Source organism: Macrobrachium rosenbergii, chromosome 8 (assembly GCF_040412425.1).
Source record: "Macrobrachium rosenbergii isolate ZJJX-2024 chromosome 8, ASM4041242v1, whole genome shotgun sequence".
In the NCBI taxonomy this organism is placed as follows: domain Eukaryota; kingdom Metazoa; phylum Arthropoda; class Malacostraca; order Decapoda; family Palaemonidae; genus Macrobrachium; species Macrobrachium rosenbergii.
In genome coordinates, this window is record NC_089748.1 from 10,120,408 (window position 1) to 10,142,487 (window position 22,080).

At 37.2% G+C, this 22,080-nt stretch overlaps 2 protein-coding genes across 2 annotated transcripts in view; both read left to right on the top strand.

Annotated features, from left to right (window-relative positions):
• LOC136840600 (NBAS subunit of NRZ tethering complex-like) overlaps positions 1 to 22,080 on the top strand; it is a 791,298-nt gene that overhangs the window by 177,030 nt on the left and 592,188 nt on the right. The window contains 2 exon segments of the mRNA XM_067107278.1: positions 51 to 143; positions 8,077 to 8,281. Of these exon segments, the coding sequence (XP_066963379.1) occupies positions 51 to 143; positions 8,077 to 8,281 (298 nt within the window).
• Positions 8,986 to 19,106, top strand: LOC136841211 (piggyBac transposable element-derived protein 4-like). Its single transcript, XM_067108246.1, is given in 6 exon segments — positions 8,986 to 9,016; positions 12,773 to 13,287; positions 13,724 to 13,983; positions 16,930 to 17,065; positions 17,189 to 17,307; positions 17,309 to 19,106. Coding segments are annotated over 6 exon segments (2,187 nt in total). The 3' UTR covers positions 18,435 to 19,106.

Genomic DNA, 22,080 nt, shown 5'->3' on the forward strand with positions numbered 1-22,080 from the left:
TTTATTGTATTTATTTCATTCTCAGTTTAATAAAATTTTCATGTTTGAAGGTCTTTGCTGCCAGAGTGCGAAGGTAGTGAAGTCTTTTGTTGGGAGCAGGAACAGCTACGTGATGATGACTGGTGTGAAGAACCAGAGTGCAGGTACAGTATGGTCATTGATATTTAATATTTCTAAATGAACGTTTGTACTCTAATTTTACCAAAAGAAAAAGAGATGATTGATTGTAAGAGTTAATATAGAGGTTAGCAGGTGATTTAGGATTCCTTAATTCATGAGGGTAATAGAAGTTTTGGGTAGTGATACTGTATCTTGTTTCACCACAAACCCATTATTTTAATATAGCCTATTTCAAGCCTTGGACAAAATCCCATACACATCAGTTTACTGCAGAAGATTAAAGATCAGCTGGCTCTGTTAGGCTGTCATATGCACATATTATCTTTTAAGTCCTGACTCTGTTTCTGCTAACTGTTCAACAGCCCTCAGAGTTTCCATGATGTGTTATTTCCAAACTTCATTCTGTTTCATTCTTATCTTCTTAATTATTTCCATATGGAGAGTGCAGTATGATGATGTAGAGTGGTGCTTCAGAGTCTGAAGAGAAGCATTGGCAGGCTCCAACATGTCATGCCTCAGTTTCACCTCATTTCTTACTTTGATCCCCTTACTGTCATGATCTCTGTGATGATTCAGTTGTAATGGAACTCATAATTTATGCCTACTAACACAGTTGTATTATACTTGGTCTGCTGGCTTATATGCAACCCTGGGAAACAATGTTCCTGGGAGTTCCACCCTACAAACCCAAGATGCCTCAGTACAATCTGGAACCATGCAAGACTTCAGTCTTCGCTAAGGGATCTCTCCAGCAACAGAAGAAGGGTTACCAACAATTATAGTAGCAGCACTTATAACAATAGCAGCATCCCTTTTTTGGTGTTGTAATGAACCAGTCGGTTCAGCAGGTTCTTTAAAACAAAAATATTGGGACTGGAATGACTGGCAGAAATTGAGACAGACAACGGGGAAAGGGGAACAACAAAATGAGCAGAATAACCTTAATACTAGTTTATTAAGATTAAGATATGTACATATTTACAAATGAGTCAAGTCTGGCATAAATCAATAAATATACATACAACATCAAACAATCAATGAGTCAGTCATAAATAACAAAGATGTAGTAAAATTAGTTAAAAATAAAACATTACCATCAAAACACCAAATCAAGATAAACACTAACACTACATCAAGAAAACCCAAACATTCCAGACAGCATAATGATTACAATTAGCATCAATTAACATAATGGTATAACCAAGAATACACAAATAACAGATCAATCATTAAAGCAGCACAAATAGCAATAACCCAAATTATCATAAATACCAATTTACTGATAATTCATACATCTGAATACACAAACCTCCTACAGTACAAAACTGAACATCTACCCAGAGATGTCAAGACTAACTAACAAGGGACACAGAGGATGACCATCAAAGGTCGTCGAGGATGACCATCAAACAACTGCCGTGAAGTCGTCAGAACCGCCCCATGACGGCAAACAGGAACATCTCCACGAAATACAGACATTCACAGCAGAGTCGATGCGACAGCCAAATTGCTGTCCCAGAGGAATGCCTCCTCTCCACAGATGACTAAGGTTAGCCATTGACTCATCCTTGAACTCGAACGAAGTTCTCATCCTCTCATGCTGTAGGGGCCAACAGGTAACAACTACCTGTCCAAGCTGCTATGCTGTCTGGACCCTGACTCGATGATTACCCAGACTTGACTATCGCTACCTAAGTGAAGACAACAGATGTAAACTCTATACAAAAAAATAAGCACCACTGGGAAAAGGAGTGCACCCTCAACAAGGGAACAATCGTTCCACAGACAAAACAGGCACTAAGCCTCACAGTGTATAGAGATGTGCCTGTTGAGGGGAAGGAAAGGCAACTCCCAGAATGCCCATTAGAGCAAAGGAAGAGGTGATGTTCAATAGGACTTGATAGGTTGGGGATTGTCTTCTACAGCTCTATATGCAGTGGAAGTCCTCCCCTTGGGGACAGACCAGATTTCCAATGGGCTGGGGTAGCAGTGGACCCATTTGCCCACCCCTCAAGCAGTTTTTCCAGTAACTGGACCTCCCCTGCGGATAAGTATTTGCAAGTCTTTCTTTAAGGGAGCCACAGAGAAGGCTGTGTTCATTTGTCATCAGGCATATCTCTTTAGCGTCTCCAAGATCAACTTTTGAATGAAGAGTGATCCTCGACATGTCAAAATTGGATAAGCACAGTATGTGCCACAAGTTCTGGATGACAACTATTGTCCAAACATGGGACCTATCCCATTTTCGTTGATCTGAATGATGCTTACTGACTCATCCCTATCATTGTTCCCTTCTGCCCATTCCTAAGGCTTGATTACTGATGGGTGTTTGCAGCATTCCTTCAGCCCCTAGTTCCACCCACTTTTTAGCCTTTCACTTTACCTTCATTCCTGCTCTCTTCAGTCTTGCTGCCCAACCACTCCAACTATTACCTCTTTGTGTTACTGTGAGGTTTTCTCCCAGATTCACTTATAGATCCCTGTACTGCATCCCCTCTATTTTCTGGATCCTTTTATCTTGGTGTCCAAACCACTCCAACTCCCTCTTTTCACTGTTGTAAGCACTAAATTGCTGAAAGTGCTTGGCTTGACAGCCTAAATTTCAAGAAAATCACTCACATCAATCTTTCTAGGGTTCAATGTAAGGAGAAACAAGTACTGGTTCCTGGTCATAACCTTTGGCTTAAACATTGCCCTGAGAATCTAAACAAAATTGGCAACAATAGCGCTCTGGGAACTCGGAACAGAGGAAGTCCAACTGGTTCCCTATCTAGATGATTGGCTAGCTTGGAAACCACCAAAGAGGGGTGCTCACAGAACCCTGAGAGTGGTAATCAAAGACTCCTGTCAAAGGGTTTTCTGACCAACTGGGACATAGTCAACAGACTAGTCGGAGTTTTTTGATCAACTGGAACAAGTTCTGCCTCTTACCCAATGGGCATTTTGTGTGATGGGACTTTATTGGGATACACTTCATAGCTGGTTGTCTCTTCCCAGCCAGACTCAAACAAGAATAAGGAAATGTTGTTGGACCAATCGTGGGTTCCCCAACGACAGTTGGAATTTATCATGGGCCTGTTACAGATTGTAACTGTGGTAGATCCAACCCTCAGTCTGTGACCCAAGGATGTGAACAGTCTAGTTCTTACATGCCTGGTAAAGGCTTTGTGATTACCTTCATTGGGAAAGCAGGTGGTTAGGAAGATACTCCATCCATAGACTTGGAATGGTACTCTTGCCAAACAGGTTGATCTGACTCTCCTGGCCATGCAGGTAGTTAAACACACACATACCTTCTTAACAGGTTGGGAAGGCTAGTGGAAGGATCATCAGGAAGCTAGAGGATGGTTGCCTGTTTTAAGGTAGTTTCACATTTATTTCCTAGAACTGATGGCTGTCTGTTTGTCTCTCATAAAATTTAAGTCCCTGAAGAGGACCCATATTTTGTTGGTCTTAGACAGTAGGACAGCAATGATGTGTATAAGGAGACCTGGCTCCAACACAGCTCCTCTCAGTGCAGTCAAGTTGGCTATCTCAGGGATGCTCAAAAAAGGAAGTGGCACTTGTCAGCAATTCCACTCACAGCAGACTCCCTTTCAAGGTAGATGGTGGCTTCAGCCAAGTAGGTGTTGGATAGACCCTCCCTCAAAGCGATTGCTAATCTGCTTCCACATCTGGAAGTGGCTCATGGTTTGCTACATGGGAGAACTATCAACTTCCAGTGTATGTCTCCGAACATGGACACTCGGGAAGTAGTGGGAGATGTATTCCTCAGGACTGGAACAGAAGGAGGTTAACAAAGTGTTAACCTTGAGTGGAACCAACTACCTAGTGGCCCCATGTTGGCCCAACAGTCATTGGTTCATTCAGCTATGGGCAAGGAAATCAGTCCTATTGTGTCCATCGTTCTGTGTCAGACAGTAGGAAGGAAAGTCGTCCAAATATCCTCCTTTCTGACCCATGATTTTTATGTGGATTTTCTAAATCAAGTCTACCGTGAATTATGCAACAAACATTGGTAGACACCTGTCACAGAAACTACAAACCTCATCTGTCTGACAATACCAGTCTGTGTGAAGTGTGGTTGGATTAACTCCACGCAGAGAGCCCGGTTGATGTTAAGTTACAGTTGAAATTGTTCTAAATTTCCTGATCAACTTATTTGCTACTACAGTATTTTATCATTTATCTGGATTGATACCTCCAAGGTCCTGCTGGATGTTGGAAAGTTCCAGATATGGTGAAAAAACACTGTGGATGTAAAGCAGTAACTTTGTACTCATACTTCCCCTACCTTGTCAATAGGCAGTACTGTATACACTATGTAGTACAGGCAGTCCCTGGTTATCAGAGGGGGTTCCGTTCTGACAGCGTGATGATAAGGAAAAATCACAGATAACTGAAAATCAGCGATTTTCAGCACTTACTGGCACCGATAACCGGAGATTGGCACCTCTGTTAGGTTTGTATTGGTGCCAGTACCCAATTACTTGGCGCCGATAAGCGAAAATTGGTGATTTTTTGCGCCGAAAATTGCCTACTTTTGTTGCTAGACAAGCCCTGTAAAACCAGACTGCTGATAACCGAGCCTGCCGATAACCGGGGACTGCCTGTATATGCTTATAAGCAACAAATCACTCCACTGAAATGTGTGTTTATGCTTTGCTGGAGGTTGTTCGCTATATATGAGTGCAGTTGTATTAAGAGGCAAAAACATGACCCACATACGACCTTTGTCACCAACCAACTGGGTTGTGGTAGGGTATGCAGGCTCATTGTTTACAAGAAGCATAGCCCTTCACCCAATGTCTATAGGTCCTGTGTCTGATGATGGATAATCTTCTTTCAAAAGTAGTTATGGAAGCAATTGGGAATGATCATGGGGGTGAACCAAGCCTTTACTGAATGATATCAAATCACTGGGAGACTATTCATCAAACCTCATAGGTTAGTGGTTGCTTTGCATGCCCAGCTGTGACTAGTTTGCAGCAATGGCTTCCAGAAGCATTTGCATGTAACAAAGCAGACACATGTTACTTTGAAAGCCTTCCTTCTCATCAGCCAAGGTGTTAGTTGGCAAGAAGCAATAGAATAGACCAAAGATGCACCATGAGTCTTCTTGTTGGAAAGCCCATGCTGAATTTTGAACTGAAACAATCAACCCTTGGATGCCTTGAAGTCTTCAACCCCATGCAGACCTGTGAACTTGGGACAGTGGCCTTCATTTCAGTGCCATAAAGATGCACCGTGGTTGACCTCTGCTGATGAAACCAAATCAAGGTTAACTGTTCCGTTTCCTCATGGCAGGGCTTGGCCTTCACCTTGTGGGCCTTGCTACATGTTTTCTTCTTCACAAAGTTTATTGCCTACTTCTTCAGCTTGTTCTTGGTAGCCTTGATGTCCTGCAAGGTAGACCATGCTTTAGCACACTCTGCCTGATGTGAGTCATTGACCAGCTAACCCTGATTATATTCACGATATCCAGCTTCTGAAGTTTCAACACCTACCTGGCCCTCTTAGGAGATGGTAGGGCCATGCACTAAACAAACAACACCACACACAGCAATAGCAGCACCTGCAATGTTGCAAGTATGTCCATGAAAGCAACAAGATTTGGGGAATTGCACACAGAATCACACAGCAGCCATTTAATGAGCAATTACTGTATTGAGAAATGGAAAAGGCATTGGTATCTTTGAATGCCATCAATGGGAGAAGGAAACTCCTGTGATGTTATCTTGACAAATATTTCTATCAGCCATTCTAAGGGAATAAACTTAGTGACATATAATGACGTTTTGCTTTTGTGTGAATAGCACTTCAGTACCCAACCTCCCAGCAACTTATGCCATTTATTACTGTAGTGATAACACATCATTCTCAGCCACTTGAAAGCGATAAACAAAGTGACGTGTGAGGACTTGTAAGTTGACATAGTGCTTTTAAGCCAATAACAGTCACGAAAGCTCTCAAGAAGACAATGGCCTGCCAGTCTTCCCCACTCAAGCCCTCCTATAAAATGTTTATCCTGGCCTACTATCGCCACAATAATCCTTTCTCAGTGTACTAATGACTGTGAATAGGGTTACCATCGCCTCTTGTTGCCTACACGTCCTTGCCAACCATGCAGATGATTTTTTAATAATTTTTCTGTAATATATATATTTTATTCATGTATATATATTTTATTGATGTATTGATAACGTGAATATGGATAAATGAAGGATTACTGGACAATTATGCCATATATAAGGTTGCACTGTTGGAGCCCCTACTCTTTGGGTGTGGCATTGACTCTAGTAAAGAAGTCTTTAGTTCCCTCCTCTTGACTGTCTTGGCATCAGGAACCTGGATCGATGAACATGGCTCTCTCAGTGCTTCACCACCCACATGCCTAGGCATCACTTGCTGTTGTTCCTTGGCCTGTCATTCCTGGCCAAGAATGAGGACCCTTTGAAGAGGAAATCCTGTATTCTTCTACAGGAGCTCAGTATTATGGATAAGACATTATGCCTGGTCCAGTCACTCCAGGTTTATCTAGATATCACAGCTGATGTCCCAGATGATTCTTCCTTACACCCTATTGCAAACAGACCACTGTCACTACATGGGATGAGAATTATCTTAGTGTCCCTAATTATTTAGGCAGACCCCCACACGTTTCATGGGTTGCTTGATGTCTGGAAGGCACTATTCTGGCCTAGACCAACTGAGAGAATTCTGGATATTAGTTGATCAATCTAAATGGAGCCTCTGGCCGGACCCCAAGGGTAACTCCTTTGAGTCTTCAGAGCTGCTACCAAAAACCAGTTTTCCCATGTCAGAACCTGTATTTTAAGCACCCATATTGATGAGAGAGGAAAGGGAATGTTTGGAATAAGAAAACATGTGAAAGGAACAGTGATGAAGGCAGTACTTAGAATTGAAGCATATAAAGAGAAGGGTGTCTGACACAAAAAAAGGTCCAATAAAGAAAATAGTCACAAGACATTTAGAGACCCATTAAGAAGATGAATAATGTGATGGCAGGAATGACATTGTCACTAACATGCAATATGTTAAAACAGACTTGCAAACCAGTCGTTGGAGAGCTATCCAGAACATAAGAAAGTATCATAAAGGAGTAAGGGTGAGAAGGATGGGAAATAATAATTACAACATTTATTAGTATTCATCTGGGAATGGACAGTTGAAATGGATTTTGGATAAAAAGATGGTTATATTATGTTATATTGATTTAGTTTAACAACACTACTGAATTATGTTACTGGATTGGGAAAACGCTCACATGATATTCATGGCTGGCGTGCATAGTGAGATCATATTTTAAATAAGGAAATTGCTGAAATATATGGTGTACTGAGGCTGGGAATATATTTATGCCACAGAGACTGAGAAGATTTAAGCTCATGATAAGAATATGAGAAGGCCAGTTTGTTATAGAAGTGATGAATGTAAAAGTGACAGGATGCTGACTAGTGGTAAGGGGCCAGACGTAAGTACAGGCAGAAAGCACTCTAGGTGGAAAAATCTTATCAACAGATGTTGAGCCTTCTAAGGGAAAACCTGTCATACTAATGTTAACAATAGTGGTAACCTTTCACCAAAGTCACCAGATACATCTGTTATGTGGCTTCTGTGTGCTAAAAGCGCTAATGATAATGATGACAATATTGATACCCTTCTACCAAAGCCATTAATTACAGCTAATATGTAGCTCAGTTTGCCAATTTTCAAAACAGTGTGTGATGACTTAGTGAGTATAGGTTGCTCCTAGTGAAAGTTAACTCACCTGTAAGCTCCTCCTATATTTCATGTCTAACTGGTCTCAGTATAATCAGTCCATAAGTGACGTAAGTTTTGGTTTGTAAAAATCGTGTAAAATGTTTTGTGGAAATTGTGTCAAGTATTTTTATCATAATAAATTGCTGAACTTGGCCCTTTTTTACCCATTAGGGAAGCAGTAGAACAAGATACAGAGGACCCTGCTGAGTTCTTGTATAGAGAAAATCCAGAGTTGAGAAAGTTTCAAGGTCTGAATGTCACTGCTGAGACAATTAGCTTATGGTACCAGGAGCGAGCACGGGAAATTGAGAAATGTAGTCATTTTGTTGATGCTGCATTAGATTTGCTCAAGCTTGGTCGGGAAAGAAATGTTGAGGTAAGAATGTTTATGATACTTGTTTTTCATACCATAGATGTAAGGTAGAAAAAAATATTTTCAGTAGTATTTACTATTTTATTTTATTATATTTAAAGAAAATTTTTTGGTAATTTTTTCACCACATTTGTCCTCGCCAGATTTTGTCACCTCAAAGAGTGGCAAATTTGTCTCTTATATTTCAAGCATTTGAATCCTTCTTCATGCATATTTTGCAACTTGTAGTATCTCTTGCTACACATCTGTAATATTTGATACATATTAATCTTACACCTCTCCTAGAGCATATGCAGATCTTTTTTCATGGCTGTTTCTTTTTGCTCACTTGAGGTGAAAGCTCAAGTGACTTTGGTATTGAGAGTTAGTGTATAGAGGTATGTGTGTTTTCAGTGTGAATACAAAATGTTCACATTTTTTTCACTTATTCTGGAGAATCAGTTGGTTAATTTTAACCAAACTTGGCACAAGTTTGTTTGGGAAAATGTCTTCACATTGGGCCCATGCCCCTTCCAGGAGAGGTAATTAAGTAGTGGAAATAGTGTGGGATCATTTGAAATTGTTGTTTAGAACTACTAAGGCAAAAGTTTTATGTAATACAGAATCAAAAGGCCCCAGAGGCAGGGATAGGGACACTCTAGGAGTCCAATTTATACAGTGGAATATGCAAAATACCTTTATTAAATCTTCTCAAGAACAGGGACAGAATGCAGTCATCTACTTATAGTGTAGATTTAGGTTTGTTCTAACTGTGACTATAAGAACCAGAGTGAAATTGAAACGGGTACAAAGTTCTGCATGGGACTATATATAGTATACATGAAAAATCCTTATAAGTACAAAAGGATGGCTCAGCTAAATGGTGTGGCTTATTGGTCCCTGAGCAGTTCCTGTGGAAGGTGCAAGAACTTGAGAGAAGGAAAAGGATGTAGGTTCAACAGAAAATGTAGATACTGTATATGCATCCTGTAGCCATGAAGAACAAAAATCAAAATCAAATACATATTAATACTTTCCTATCTGTATAGTTACCATATCACTGAGCCTACCTGAGACCCAAGGTGTCTGGGAGCGCTCGACGGTGTGAAAAAATAATTATTTCGAAAATTCAGCAAAAATAGAAATTTTATGCCAACAACGTTCATTTTGCTGTCCGTTTTTTCTAAATGTTTATATTTTATGGTGAAATAGTCAGAATAAGAGTCCCAACCCTCTAAATACAAAAAAAATGTGAGTTATTTAACGAAAAAAAAAATCTTTACTTATTTTTATATTTTCGTTCGTAACCTAAAAACTATGAAAGTCAGGCGAATGAATTATTTTTTATGAGAAAGCAAACAAAATTCTCTAAATACCCACATATAAAACAATGGAAAACGAATAAGTCCAGTTGGTAAAAAAATTGATAGAAAAGAGGGTGAGAAACAGAGCGCTCTGCCCGACGTATGGTGAGAATTATCGTTAGAAAAATTTTGTTTTAAGAGCCCTATCTCGGTTATTTTTCATAGAAATTACTTTGTAAATATATGAAAATGTAGAGGAAAAGTTGAAGAATAAAGGGAGAGTCAAGAAAAATGGCTTTGGTAACAGCAACAGTTTCATTTTGACGTTATAAGTTGATTGAAACGAAAAAAAATGTTACCGTTGTCAACATTATCGTTCATAGCTCAAAAGCTATAACAGTTAGGCAAATGAATTATTTATTATGAAAAAGCCAACACAATTCTCTAAATATTGACATATAAAACAATTTAAAACGAATAAGTCCAGTTGGTGAAAAAATTGATAGAAAAGAGGGTATGAAACAGAGCGCTCTGCCCAGCATATGGTGAGAATTATCGCTACAAAAAAATCTTTTTTGAAGAGCCCTATCGTGGTTATTTTTCATATAAATTACTTTGTAAATATACGAAAATGTAGAGGAAAAGTTGAAGGATAAAGGGAGAGTGAAGAAAAATGGCTTTGGTAATGGCAACAGTATCATTTTGACGTTATAAGTTGGTCAATGAAAAAAAAAGTTGCTGTTGTCAACATTATTGTTCGTAGCTCAAAAACTATAACAGTTAGGCGAATTAATTATTTTTTATGAGAAAGCCAACAAAATTCTCTAAATATCAACATATAAAAGATTGAAAAACGAATAAGTCCAGTTGGTGAAAAAATTGATAGAAAAGAGGGTAAGAAACAGAGCGCACTGCCCGGCATACGGTGAGAATTATCGCTAGAATTTTTTTTTTGAAGAGCCCTAGCTCGGATATTTTTCATAGAAATTACTTTGTAAATATACAAAAATGTAGAGGAAAGGTTGAGGAATAAAGTGAGAGTCAAGAAAAATGGCTTTGGTAACGGCAACAGTTTCATTTTGACGTTATAAGCTGATCGAAACGAAAAAAAAAGTTACCGTTGTCAGTATTATCGTTCGTAGTTCAAAAGCTATAACAATTAGGCGAATTAATTATTTTTTATGAGAAAGCCAACAAAATTCTCTAAATATCGATATATATAATAATGAAAAACAAATAAGTCCAGTTGATGAAAAAATTGATAGAAAAGAGGGTAAGAAACAGAGCGCACTGCCTGGCATACGCTGAGAATTATCGCTAGAAATTTTTTTTGAAGAGCCCTAGCTCGGATATTTTTCATAGAAATTACTTTGTAAATATACAAAAATGTAAAGGAAAGGTTGAGGAATAAAGTGAGAGTCAAGAAAAATGGCTTTGGTAACGGCAACAGTTTCATTTTGACGTTATAAGCTGATCGAAACGAAAAAAAAAGTTACCGTTGTCAATATTATCGTTCATAGTTCAAAAGCTATAACAATTAGGCGAATGAATTATTTTTTATGAGAAAGCCAACAAAATTCTCTAAATATTGATATATATAATAATGAAAAATGAGATTCAGAGCCCTGCCTAAAATCCAGACGTCTCTTATGTGATGCACTAACTCGTTTTCCGCTAGCTAGTTTTACCGTAAAAACTTTGTGAAAGCATGTTGGAAACTGTTCTCTATTGACGTCACTGTATGTAAACAACCACACGTGTTTACCCTAGCTTGCACGCATGGTCTCTGACAGAGAAGTGTGGCCTGCCAGGCCTGCGTGGGTGGGATCAGCTGATGTCATTGTGAGAATTTTACTGCGCCAGGGATTTGCGCATGCACAGTACAGGAACTAAAAAATTTATAGAAAAAGAGGGTACGAAACAGTGTTTCCAATAATGTAATCCTACATTTTATAAAAAAAAAATGTAAGATACGAGAGAGAAGCTTGGGTAGGATCAGCTGATTTCATTGTGAGAAATTTACTATACCAGGGATTTGCGCATGCGCAGTATAGTAACTAAAAAAAGTTAAGTATACATTAGTTTTACCAGACCACTGAGCTGATTAACAGCTCTCCTAGGGCTGGCCCAAAGATTAGACTTATTTTACATGGCTAAGAACCAATTGGTTACTTAGCAGTGGGACCTACAGCTTATTGTGGAATCCGAACCACATTATAGCGAGAAATTAATTTCTATCACCAGAAATAAATTCCTCTAACTCTTCATCAGCCGGCCGGGGGAATTGAACTCTGGCCCATCAAGTGACAGTCTGAAGCTCAACCGACTCAGCCAACAAAGAGCTGCAGTGAGGAACTGCTTGGCTGGCGTATTGATGCCTGAGTTACACGGTCCAAGGTATGCTTTAGCCTATGGAAACCACCAACTGTCCGAATAAAAAAAAATTTACTCCTAACACACGTACGAAAAATTTCGGTAAATTTTATATAGCGGTATGTCAGTCGGGTAGGGAGGGGAGTAGGGTAATTTTGCTTACCACTACGTCAATTGGGAATGAAAGTGTTAAAAATCAAAGTAAAAATGAAGCAAATAAAGAAAGGAACAAAGAACATGAGATGAAGGAAAAAAGCAAGCCAACACCACATTATGAAATTTCAGCATCGCGATATTAGGCATCAGCACCTAGGTACAGTGCAAGGAACAAGCAATGTATCTACGATGCCAGGGGATGGTACAGATACGGAGATAAATGCAGATATAAACACAAAATGAATAAATATGAAGCTGGAAGATCAAACATATTGGAAAAGTTGGATTTTTTAATGGCTGAAGTTCTGGAAATGAAGAAAAGAACAACAACATATCAGAACAGGAAAGATACACGAGAAAATCCTTATTATTACCCATATTAGATAATGGGGATAACACACAAACCATCATAGTGATGAATGCGCAGGGTTTAGTTTCGAGTAACTCAAAAAGAAAAATAGAGTTTTTAGAAGAACTAACCCAAACTGAAAAAATAGATATAATGAATATAAGTGAAACCTGGTATTCCCAAGAGACTGGTAATGATGATCAGATAAAGGGTTTCCAAACTTATAGATCAGGTAAAAAAATAGGAATCAAGGGGGAACCGCAACATATGGGAGAGAAGTAAATCAAGGAAAAATCTGTGAGAAATATAGTAACACAGAATGTGAATTAATAGCAGTAGAATATGAAGCTGAAAAATATGTGAGCATCGTAATATACAGACCCCCTAACATTCAGCAGATAAATCACCTGCCAACAAGAAAGGATAATATTTTAGACCTAGTATTTGTGAACGAGGTGAATTATGTTAAAGAAATAATAGTGTATAATACGAGTATTTCAGACCATAATGTCACAGAATTAACAGTCCATTCCAAAGCATGTGAAAACATAGATAAACAAGAGACGAAAAAGTGGGAAGGATATGGAAAATACAGTTTCTATAGTAAGAATATAAAATGGTCAGAAATAAATGAAGAATTAAACAAAGACTGGGAAAACATATTCGTAAGTGATAATATACAGGCAAATACGGATATGGTATATAAAATGTTAGAGAAAATAGTGGATAAATATATACTGAAGAAGAAAAGTAAACATCAGTCATGCATACCAAGAGACAGAAGGATCTTGTTCCAGAAAATCAGAAAGTGGGAAAAAGGTCTTGAAAAAGAAAAGAATGCATGGAAGGTGATGTACTAAAATGTATGATAGAAAATGCAAAACAAAAGATTATACAATCAAAAGAAAATGAAAAATGGGACTTATAAGAAAAGAACCTACAAAATATCAAGCAAAACCCCAAAATATTTTACTCATATGCAAAAAAGATGAATAAAAGAAGAATAGAAATAGGCCCTCTAAGAATTGAAGGGCAATTAACGAATGAAAAAAAAGAAATATGCAACATATTAGCAGAAAGATATGAGAGAGAATTTACACCTAGAATTGATAATGAAGATAATGATACAGAAATAAGAGATGAAAATAGTGAATATTTATCGTACATAGATATTAATGAAGCCGATATTGTGCAGGTTGTTAATGAAATTAAAAATGGATCAGCAGCCGGACAGACGGCGTCCCTGCCATTTTGCTAAAGAAAGTAGTCCATTCTATCGCAAAGCCGCTCGCAGTATTATTAAGAGAAAGTATAGATACAGGCAAGATTTATGATGAACATAAATTAGCATATATTACCCCTATTTTGAAAAGTGGATCAAGACTAGAGGTAAGTAATTATAGGCCTGTGAGTCTAACGTCACACGTTATGAAAGTGTATGAAAGGGTAATGAAGAAAAATATAATGAAACGTTTAATGAGAAATAGTTTGTTTAATATAGGACAACATGGTTTTGTACCTGGAAAAAGTACACAAGCCCAACTGTTAGTCCACCATGAAAACGTATTTAAAGATATGATAAACAAAAAAGATACAGATGTGGTTTACCTAAACTTTGCAAAAGCTTTTGACGAGGTAGACTGTAATATATTAGCGAAAAAAATGAGAAAACATAATATTGTCGACAAAGTAGGAAGGTGGATAAAAGGATTTTTGCTTAACAGAAAACAGATAGTGATTGCAAATGATGAGAAATCAGATGAAGCTAAGGTAATATCCGGTGTGGCACAAGGTATGGTGTTAGCTGCATTGCTGTTTGTTATTATGATTGCAGACATAGACAGTAAAGCCAAGGACTTGGTAGTGAGAAGTTTTGCCGATGACACAAGAATAAGTAGAGAAATTACTTGTGATGAAGATAGGAACTCGCTATAGAGAGACCTAAACAAAATATATAAATGGGCAGAGGTAAATAGGATGGTATTTAACTCTGATAAACTGGAATAAATAAATTATGGTGATAAAGAACTGTATGCATATAGGGGACCTAATAACGAGACAGTCACAAATAAGGAAGCAGTTAAAGATCTTGGTGTGATGTTGAATAGGAATATGTTATGCAATGATCAAATAGCAATGCTATTGGCAAAATGCAAAGCAAAAATGGGAATGTTGATCTGGCACTTCAAAACAAGAAAAGCCGAACACATGATTATGCTTTATAAAACGTATGTACGTAGTCCACTTGAATATTGCAATATGATGTGGTACTCACACTACCAAAAGGAGAGTGTACAATAGAGAGTGTACAAAGGTCCTTTACAGCTAGAATAGAATAAGTTAAGGACCTTGACTACTGGGAAAGACTACAATTCTTAAAATGATATAGTCTCGAAAGGAGAAGAGAATGCTACATGATAATACAGGCATGGAAACAGATAGAAGGAATTACCGAAAACATCATGGAGCTAAAAATATCAGAAAGAGCAAGCAGAGGCAGATTAATAGTGCCCAAAACTATACCAGGAAAACTAAGGAAAGCTCACAAGACATTATTCCACTACGCACCACCATTCATAATGCAGCGTCTATTCAATGCGTTACCAGCTCATCTGAGGAACATATCAGGAGTGAGCGTAGATGTGTCTAAGAATAAGCTCGACAAATATCTAAGCTGCATCCCAGACCATCCAAGATAGGAAGGTGCAAAATATACCGGAAGATGCATTAGCAGTTCTCTGGTAGACATCAAAGGTGCCTCACACTGAGGGACCTGGGGCAACCCGAACGAACTGTAAAGTCTGTAAGGTAAGGTAAGGTCTCTCTCTCTCTCGTGTTATTCTCTCTGTCTCCGTAATAATTGATTAATAATTTCACTCTCTTAAGTAAGGACAACCCTTATCTCTCTCTCTCTCTCTCTCTCTCTCTCGTTCATAGTTAGCGCTCACACATTTTTACAACTTATTATTTCTCTGTACGTCTTTACATGTACAGGCAGTTCCTGATTATCGGCGGGGTTCCGTTTCTGAGGGTGTGATGATAACCGAAAATTGCTGCTAACTGAAAATCGGTGATTTCAGCTCTTTTTCTGTGATTTTTGGGGGTTTTTGGTGCCGAAAAGCGCCGATTTTCAGTTATCGGCACCTCTGTTAGGTATGTATTGACGCCAATACCCAATTATCGGCGCCGATAAGCGGAAATTGGCGATTTTCGGCGCCGAAAATTGCCAATTTTCGTTGGTAGACAAGTGCCATAAAACCTGATCGCTGTTAACTGAGCCTGCCGTTAACCGGAGACTGCCTGTACAGTAGGTAGTTTAAATTGATCTAATTTTACCTGTACCATCTACAAAGTGTAAATGCGCTAGTGTGAAAAAAACATTCTAAAACATAGAGACATAATAACTAAGAGCTGTATTAGTCCAAATAAAAAAACACTGTTTGTTCATGAAACAGCATTTGAGAACAAAGAGAAAGAGACATAGAATAAAGAAGTTATTAATAAGAGATTGAGAAGACTTCTAAAAATAGATCGGTCGGAAGGAGAGAGAGAGAGAAATTCTCTTCCAACTCTCTATTTTCGTGTCAATAATTTATTTCTTTTTTTAAGGGTAATGTATTAAGCTAACTTTAACCCCTTACAAGATTAACCCGAGATATATCGTTATCAGTGTGCTAAAAATTTTGGACTTACCACGAGATATCTCGTTGAAAAGTTAAACGTGAATATTGGGCTAATATGAGATTTCTCGTGGCTCAGTATTGTTACAGCAGGCTTCTCCGAGATATCTCGTCCTATATCATACGTTTGGCAGTGGTATTTGCTGTTGGAAGTCGTGAGTTACCAACGATAATTTTCTGTATTTTTTCGTGCAGACGATGCGTCATTAGTAGCACTTCAGCTGCCGTCTTTGACCTTTGTTTTGTTTTTTGCGTATTTTTGCCTAATTAGGTAAGTTTGGTTGCATTATTTGTCATCTTAGACTGATTATATGTTATATTATTGATTCATCGTGTTGCTGTTGTGTCTTTTGTTAGGTAACCCCATGAGTATTTTGTGGTATATAGAGTAACGGTGATCTTGAGAGGTTGTTCGTTCGTATGTACGTATTTTTATATCGTATTTTCGCCTGTTCTAAGTAAATTTGGTTGTTTATTTGTCATCTAAGACTGTTTATATGTTATATTATTGACTTATTATGACGATTTCGTGTCTTTTGTTAGTCTCTTGACCATTTTGTGATACATCAAGTATAATTTTTTCCGAGGATTTTTTTTTTTTCCTTTTTTACGATGAGTACACACTATTTTACTAGCTCTCCAGTGGTGACTTTTAGAATCTTCTGTATTTCTTCATTTTCACGTTTTAGGTAAGTTTCATTGTTCTTTTTTTTTTATTTTAGACTGTTTATATGATATATTGTCGAGTAATTTGTTAGTATCTTGACTATTTATTTATTATTCTAGCCTTTTATTTATTTTTTATTTTAGCCCAGTTATGGCAAATTACCATGACAACAGTGATACTGAGGAATCATTTACAGAGCTTGAAAGTTCTGGCTCAGAAGGCGACGATTCAAGCTTGGATGATTCCAGTGACGATGACAGCGATACCAATACAGATACGGTAATGGATGAAACACAATGGAGGAGAATCGCAGATTCTACTGCCCCTCCACCCCCTCGATTTCCATTCACAGGGACAACAGGTCTCAATATCCCAGGAATATTGAAAGTATGTCGCCTTTAGATTTTTCCATGTATTTTTGATGATGAACTGATTGAACTTATTTGCACTGAAACCAATAGATTTGCTGAGCAATGCAATGCAGACCCAAATACGTGGCATCCTGTAACTTCACCTGAACTCAGTTTTCTTAGCACTAAATACTTTGAAAGGAATTGTGAAGAAGCCTGAAGAATCCTTGTATTGGTTTAAAAATCCACTTCTTAGAACCCCAATTTTTGCTGAAACTATGCCTTTCAAAAGATACAAGAAAATCAGGCAGTACCTGCATTTTTCTGATAATGAAGCATATGATGCAAATTCGCATCCTAATCCCAAACTGAATAAGATATATCCTATTTATGTGCACTTAGAAAATAAATTTAGAACTGTCTACACCCCACAAAGAGATATTTCAATTGATGAGAGTCTCTTGCTATATAAAGGAAGATTGGGATGGGTACAATATATCCCATTGAAGAGATCAAGATTCGGCATAAAGTTCTTTATGTTATGTGAAGCGAGTACAGGATATGTGTGGAGTTTTTTGATTTATGTAGGTAAAGGAACACAATTCGACCAGGATTTCAATGAATTGCCTAAATCCTCACAGGTTGTAATGACTTTATTGAAACCTCTTTTGAATAAAGGCTATTGCCTTACAATAGACAATTATTACACCAGTCCTGAGTTAGTGGATATTCTAGTAAAATGTAGAACAGATTGCTATGGCACTGTTAGAATAAATCGAAAAGACCTGCCAGTTTCATTGAAAACTGATAAGTTGAAGAAGGGGGAAATGTCTGCTTATCGTAGAGGTAAAGTTATGGCCATGAGATGGAAGGATAAAAAAGATGTTGTTCTACTCTCCACAGTTCACAATAGTGATGAAGTTGAAATTGTGAGTAGGAGAGGTACGAAAAAGAAGCCCAAAGTTGTAGTAGACTATAACCACACAATGGGTGGTGTGGATAAGTTGGATCAAAACTTGGCAAATTATCCTGTTCCCAGGAAAAGAACAAAAAAATATTACAAAAAAGTTTTCTTCCATCATCTAGATCTAGCCCTTTGGAATGCATATCAGTGTTTCAAGATGAGTAATGAAAATTGCTGTTCATCTCTCAAATTCAGGTTGGAAATAATTGATTCAACTCTGAAAAAGTATCATGCTGAAATCCCTCAAACAAGACCAGGTAGACCATCTATTTCAGCGAATCCTACCCGCTGTTCAGGAAGGCATTTTCCAATTGACATTCCTCCTACACCCTAAAAGAAATTTCCTATAAGGCAATGTGTTGTTTGCTCTAAGAAAAGGGATAATAATGGAAAACCGATCAGACAAGAGTCTCGCTACATGTGTGAGATATGTGAAGTTAGTCTGTGTATAACCCCCTGCTTCAAATCATACCACACAAAATGATTGGGAAATACACTGGTTTATGTGAAGTGATTTTTTTTTTTTTTTTTACCCAAATGAAGAGAAATATATGATTTTGTTTATTCTAATGGTGAAATTTTTTTTTTATTCAAATGAAATGAAAAAATACTTTTGTTTATCAAAATGAAGTGGAAAAATAAAAAGTTATCAAGCATCAATATGTTTTTTATTCAATTCCTATTATCAAAATTACTAAAACGAAGCATACGAGATATCTCGTGATAGAACAAAATGATTATAATTTATACGAGATAACTCGTTATTGGCCATAAAAAGGTCTCAAGTGGAGTTTCTAAAAATTACAATTTTACATAAAATAATCACAATTTTCTGTTGAAATCAAATTAGAATAGAGTCTAAACAAGTTATATTTTAATTTAATTCAATAAAACAATTAGATTCTTTTTGAAACATTATGTTGAAAAAATAAGTCTTTTAAGGGGTTAAATGAAATTACGGTAACTTTAATTTCTTTTAAAAATTAGCTTAATAATTTGGGAGCATGATTAGGGCCATATTTACCGTTTAAACTTTAGAAATAAGCATTTATTAGCATTTTTAGAGACCGTGCCAAACTTACGCAAAAATTTGCCTTGCGCAAGGGGTTCTGGAACCTAACCTCGCGTAAGGTTGGGGTATGACTGTAATTAAACAAGCTATCTTTATGCTTGCTGATTCTGTTAGAAGTAAACAAGTGTACTCTAAATGGAACTAAATCTTTTCCAAGATAAATGGCTTCACAATTCTTGCATAACATTGGCTTGAAAATGGGAGATATTTTTGTGATCATCATAAACATTTTCATATTTTTTCCTTTATGGGATTATAAGTACTGTATATAGGAGTTGTCTTAACTCCTCTCTATTTTGCATTCTTTTTGCCTGAAATTCCACCAGGTCTAGGTCTTCATCTATCCCCTTTCTCCACATTCTGAATTTTAAAAGTAATGAAATTTAGCATAGCAGACAAATGTTAAGAGTACAGAAGCATTAGAATACTGTATTAGTATAGAATTTAGTATAGAGGACAAATACTGTTTTGAGAGTACGGAAGCAAGTAGAATATTATACAAGTAGAACATTAAATCTGAGATCTTCATCCTGCCACTTGCATATCTTTGGCTATTCTGACAAACTGTTGCTAATCCTTTCTCATCACATGCCCAAATCATCTTAGTCTTTGAGATATCAGTCTGTTTTTAGCCTCTTGATACCACATCTCTCTACCAATTCCTCTTTTGCAATGCAGTTTTCTAATAATACTTCTTATCATCAAAATAAATCATGAAGTTCATCAATCAAGAGAATAAAAGATGATTTACCTTTGCAACAGGAATGCAGTTACAGAGTCAAATATATGTAAACCACTGACTCGTTAACAGTTTTATTTGATTTAGCAAGGATGCAGTGTGTAATGTATACAATAATAGGTTTATATTCATGTTTAGAACGTAATGGTTATGAGTATATCATGAATGTATCTGTGTATTTAGGTTTCTTAGGAAACAGATGAAGACACCATGCTAAGTATGTTAACTCTTACGACTGTACATGTGAGCTTGTTCCCAAGTTTCATCACTAGGGATTTTAGAAGAAGGAAGAGGAAGAGTCCAGGGATCAGTGACCTGTAACTCCTGAAGATCATCTGAGGTTACAAGGCTGGATAGATCCTTGAAGGGTGTGACTATATTCATCATGACCAAGTTTGTCAAGAGATAAGGCTCATTCTGAGTAAATAAAACAGAGGCCTACCCAAGAAATGTGGCCGCTGCTGTAATGGTAGTGAGCTGATACACCTAGAACCCACTTCTGTTAGTTCAGGTTGGCAAAGATTTCCTTGCCACATCTCTTGTAAGAATCTGATTTAAGTGCAGATAATCACTGGTCCCAGAGAGAAATGAGGTAAAAAAAAAAAACTTATCCCATAGAGAAATAAGGCCACAAAACTGATTCCAGAGAGAAATGTGGCTACAAAATAAAACTGCAATTAGTAATAACCCCTTGAAATTTTTGGGGGTGCTGAATCTGCGGTAAAACACATACTGTTCTGGCTTATGAGCTTAGAGATAATTATTCTTATGATTCTTACCTTACATTTATATAGCTACAAGATTTGAGCTACTGGCTTGCTCGGCAGTTGAGAAAAATAAGAAAAGAGGGTTTGTACCCGGTGTATTGGCCTATCTCATCTTCCTGTATACCTTCTCTGTGGTAGGTAAGGGCAGAGAGTGACTACGTTTTCTTCTGTCAAAGAGTTCTCATCACTGGCAGTGCTTTCTGCCTGTTGAGAAGTATTACTCTTGTGTTTCTTGTGGTAATGCTAGGAAAACTGGTGTAGTTTTACCTTTTGTTTTGTGTAAGATGTCATTGTTATATAGTAAACCAGTTCCTGAAGCTAGATATTGTGGGAATAATCAGTGTGGGAACCATTTGTTTGTGACTCATTATGATTGTAACCCACAATGCTTGATATGTATTGGTAAGGCATGTAGCATGAAAGATCGGTACCCTATGTTTAATGATTGGTCTTTTAATGTTATAACAGTTTACAGTAATAACTTCAGTTTACAGTAATAACTTTAGTTGATTTGTTTTGACCTAAGGTGCTTTTGATGTCACAGTGGTTTTTGTTAAAATTTAAAAGGAAATATAAAAATGTAATTACAGCCTAGTATGTGTATTTATATCAGAAAGCTACAAATGTATGTAGTTCTGGCATTCAGTGGTCAGCCATGAAGCTACAAAAATCAGTAGAAAAGTGTCAAATCACATAAAAACAAAAGTTAAGAATACAAAATAGTGTACCTGAACATTAATGTAAAATGTAAACACATTAAAAGCATTTATAAGCTCAAAAGTATTAAAAATATTGTTGTAGCACTTGATGTTCAACTTCCAGTGTTCTGTAGTGAATTAAAATGTGTGCTTGCTTGTGTGATATTTGCATAGAATTTGTCTAGAACAATTAGGATGTTTTCAATAAAAAGAAGAGCAGAAGAGCCCATGTCCCTCTCAACAAGTTCTTGCTTTGTACAAATCCAAGAGAAAAAATTCAACCTTCAGTATTAGTCTGGTTCTCCTCCTTCTACCTTCCTCCTTCAGCCCATTGAATACATCAGTGTCACCCATTAGGGTGTACTCATATATATATTCTTTTAACACTCTTGAAAAAGAAGAATTATAAATGTACTTAATTAGATGTTTAACTATCTAGTGATTTACTGTACATTCATAGTATTATATTAGCAATGTTAGCCTATTTGGTTGCTTATAGGCTACTGTATACAGAAATATATACTGTACTGTACATATAGTTTGTTCCTGTGGGAATACAACGAGGTGTTATTTTCTGGTTGAGAAGGTCTCTGGAGGTGGGAGACTGGTCAACTGCATCTTGACACTGAATATTACATCAGCCAGACCCTGTTCTGATGGAAACTGCTCGCTCAATTATAGATTCCATCAGAGAGGGTGACTCC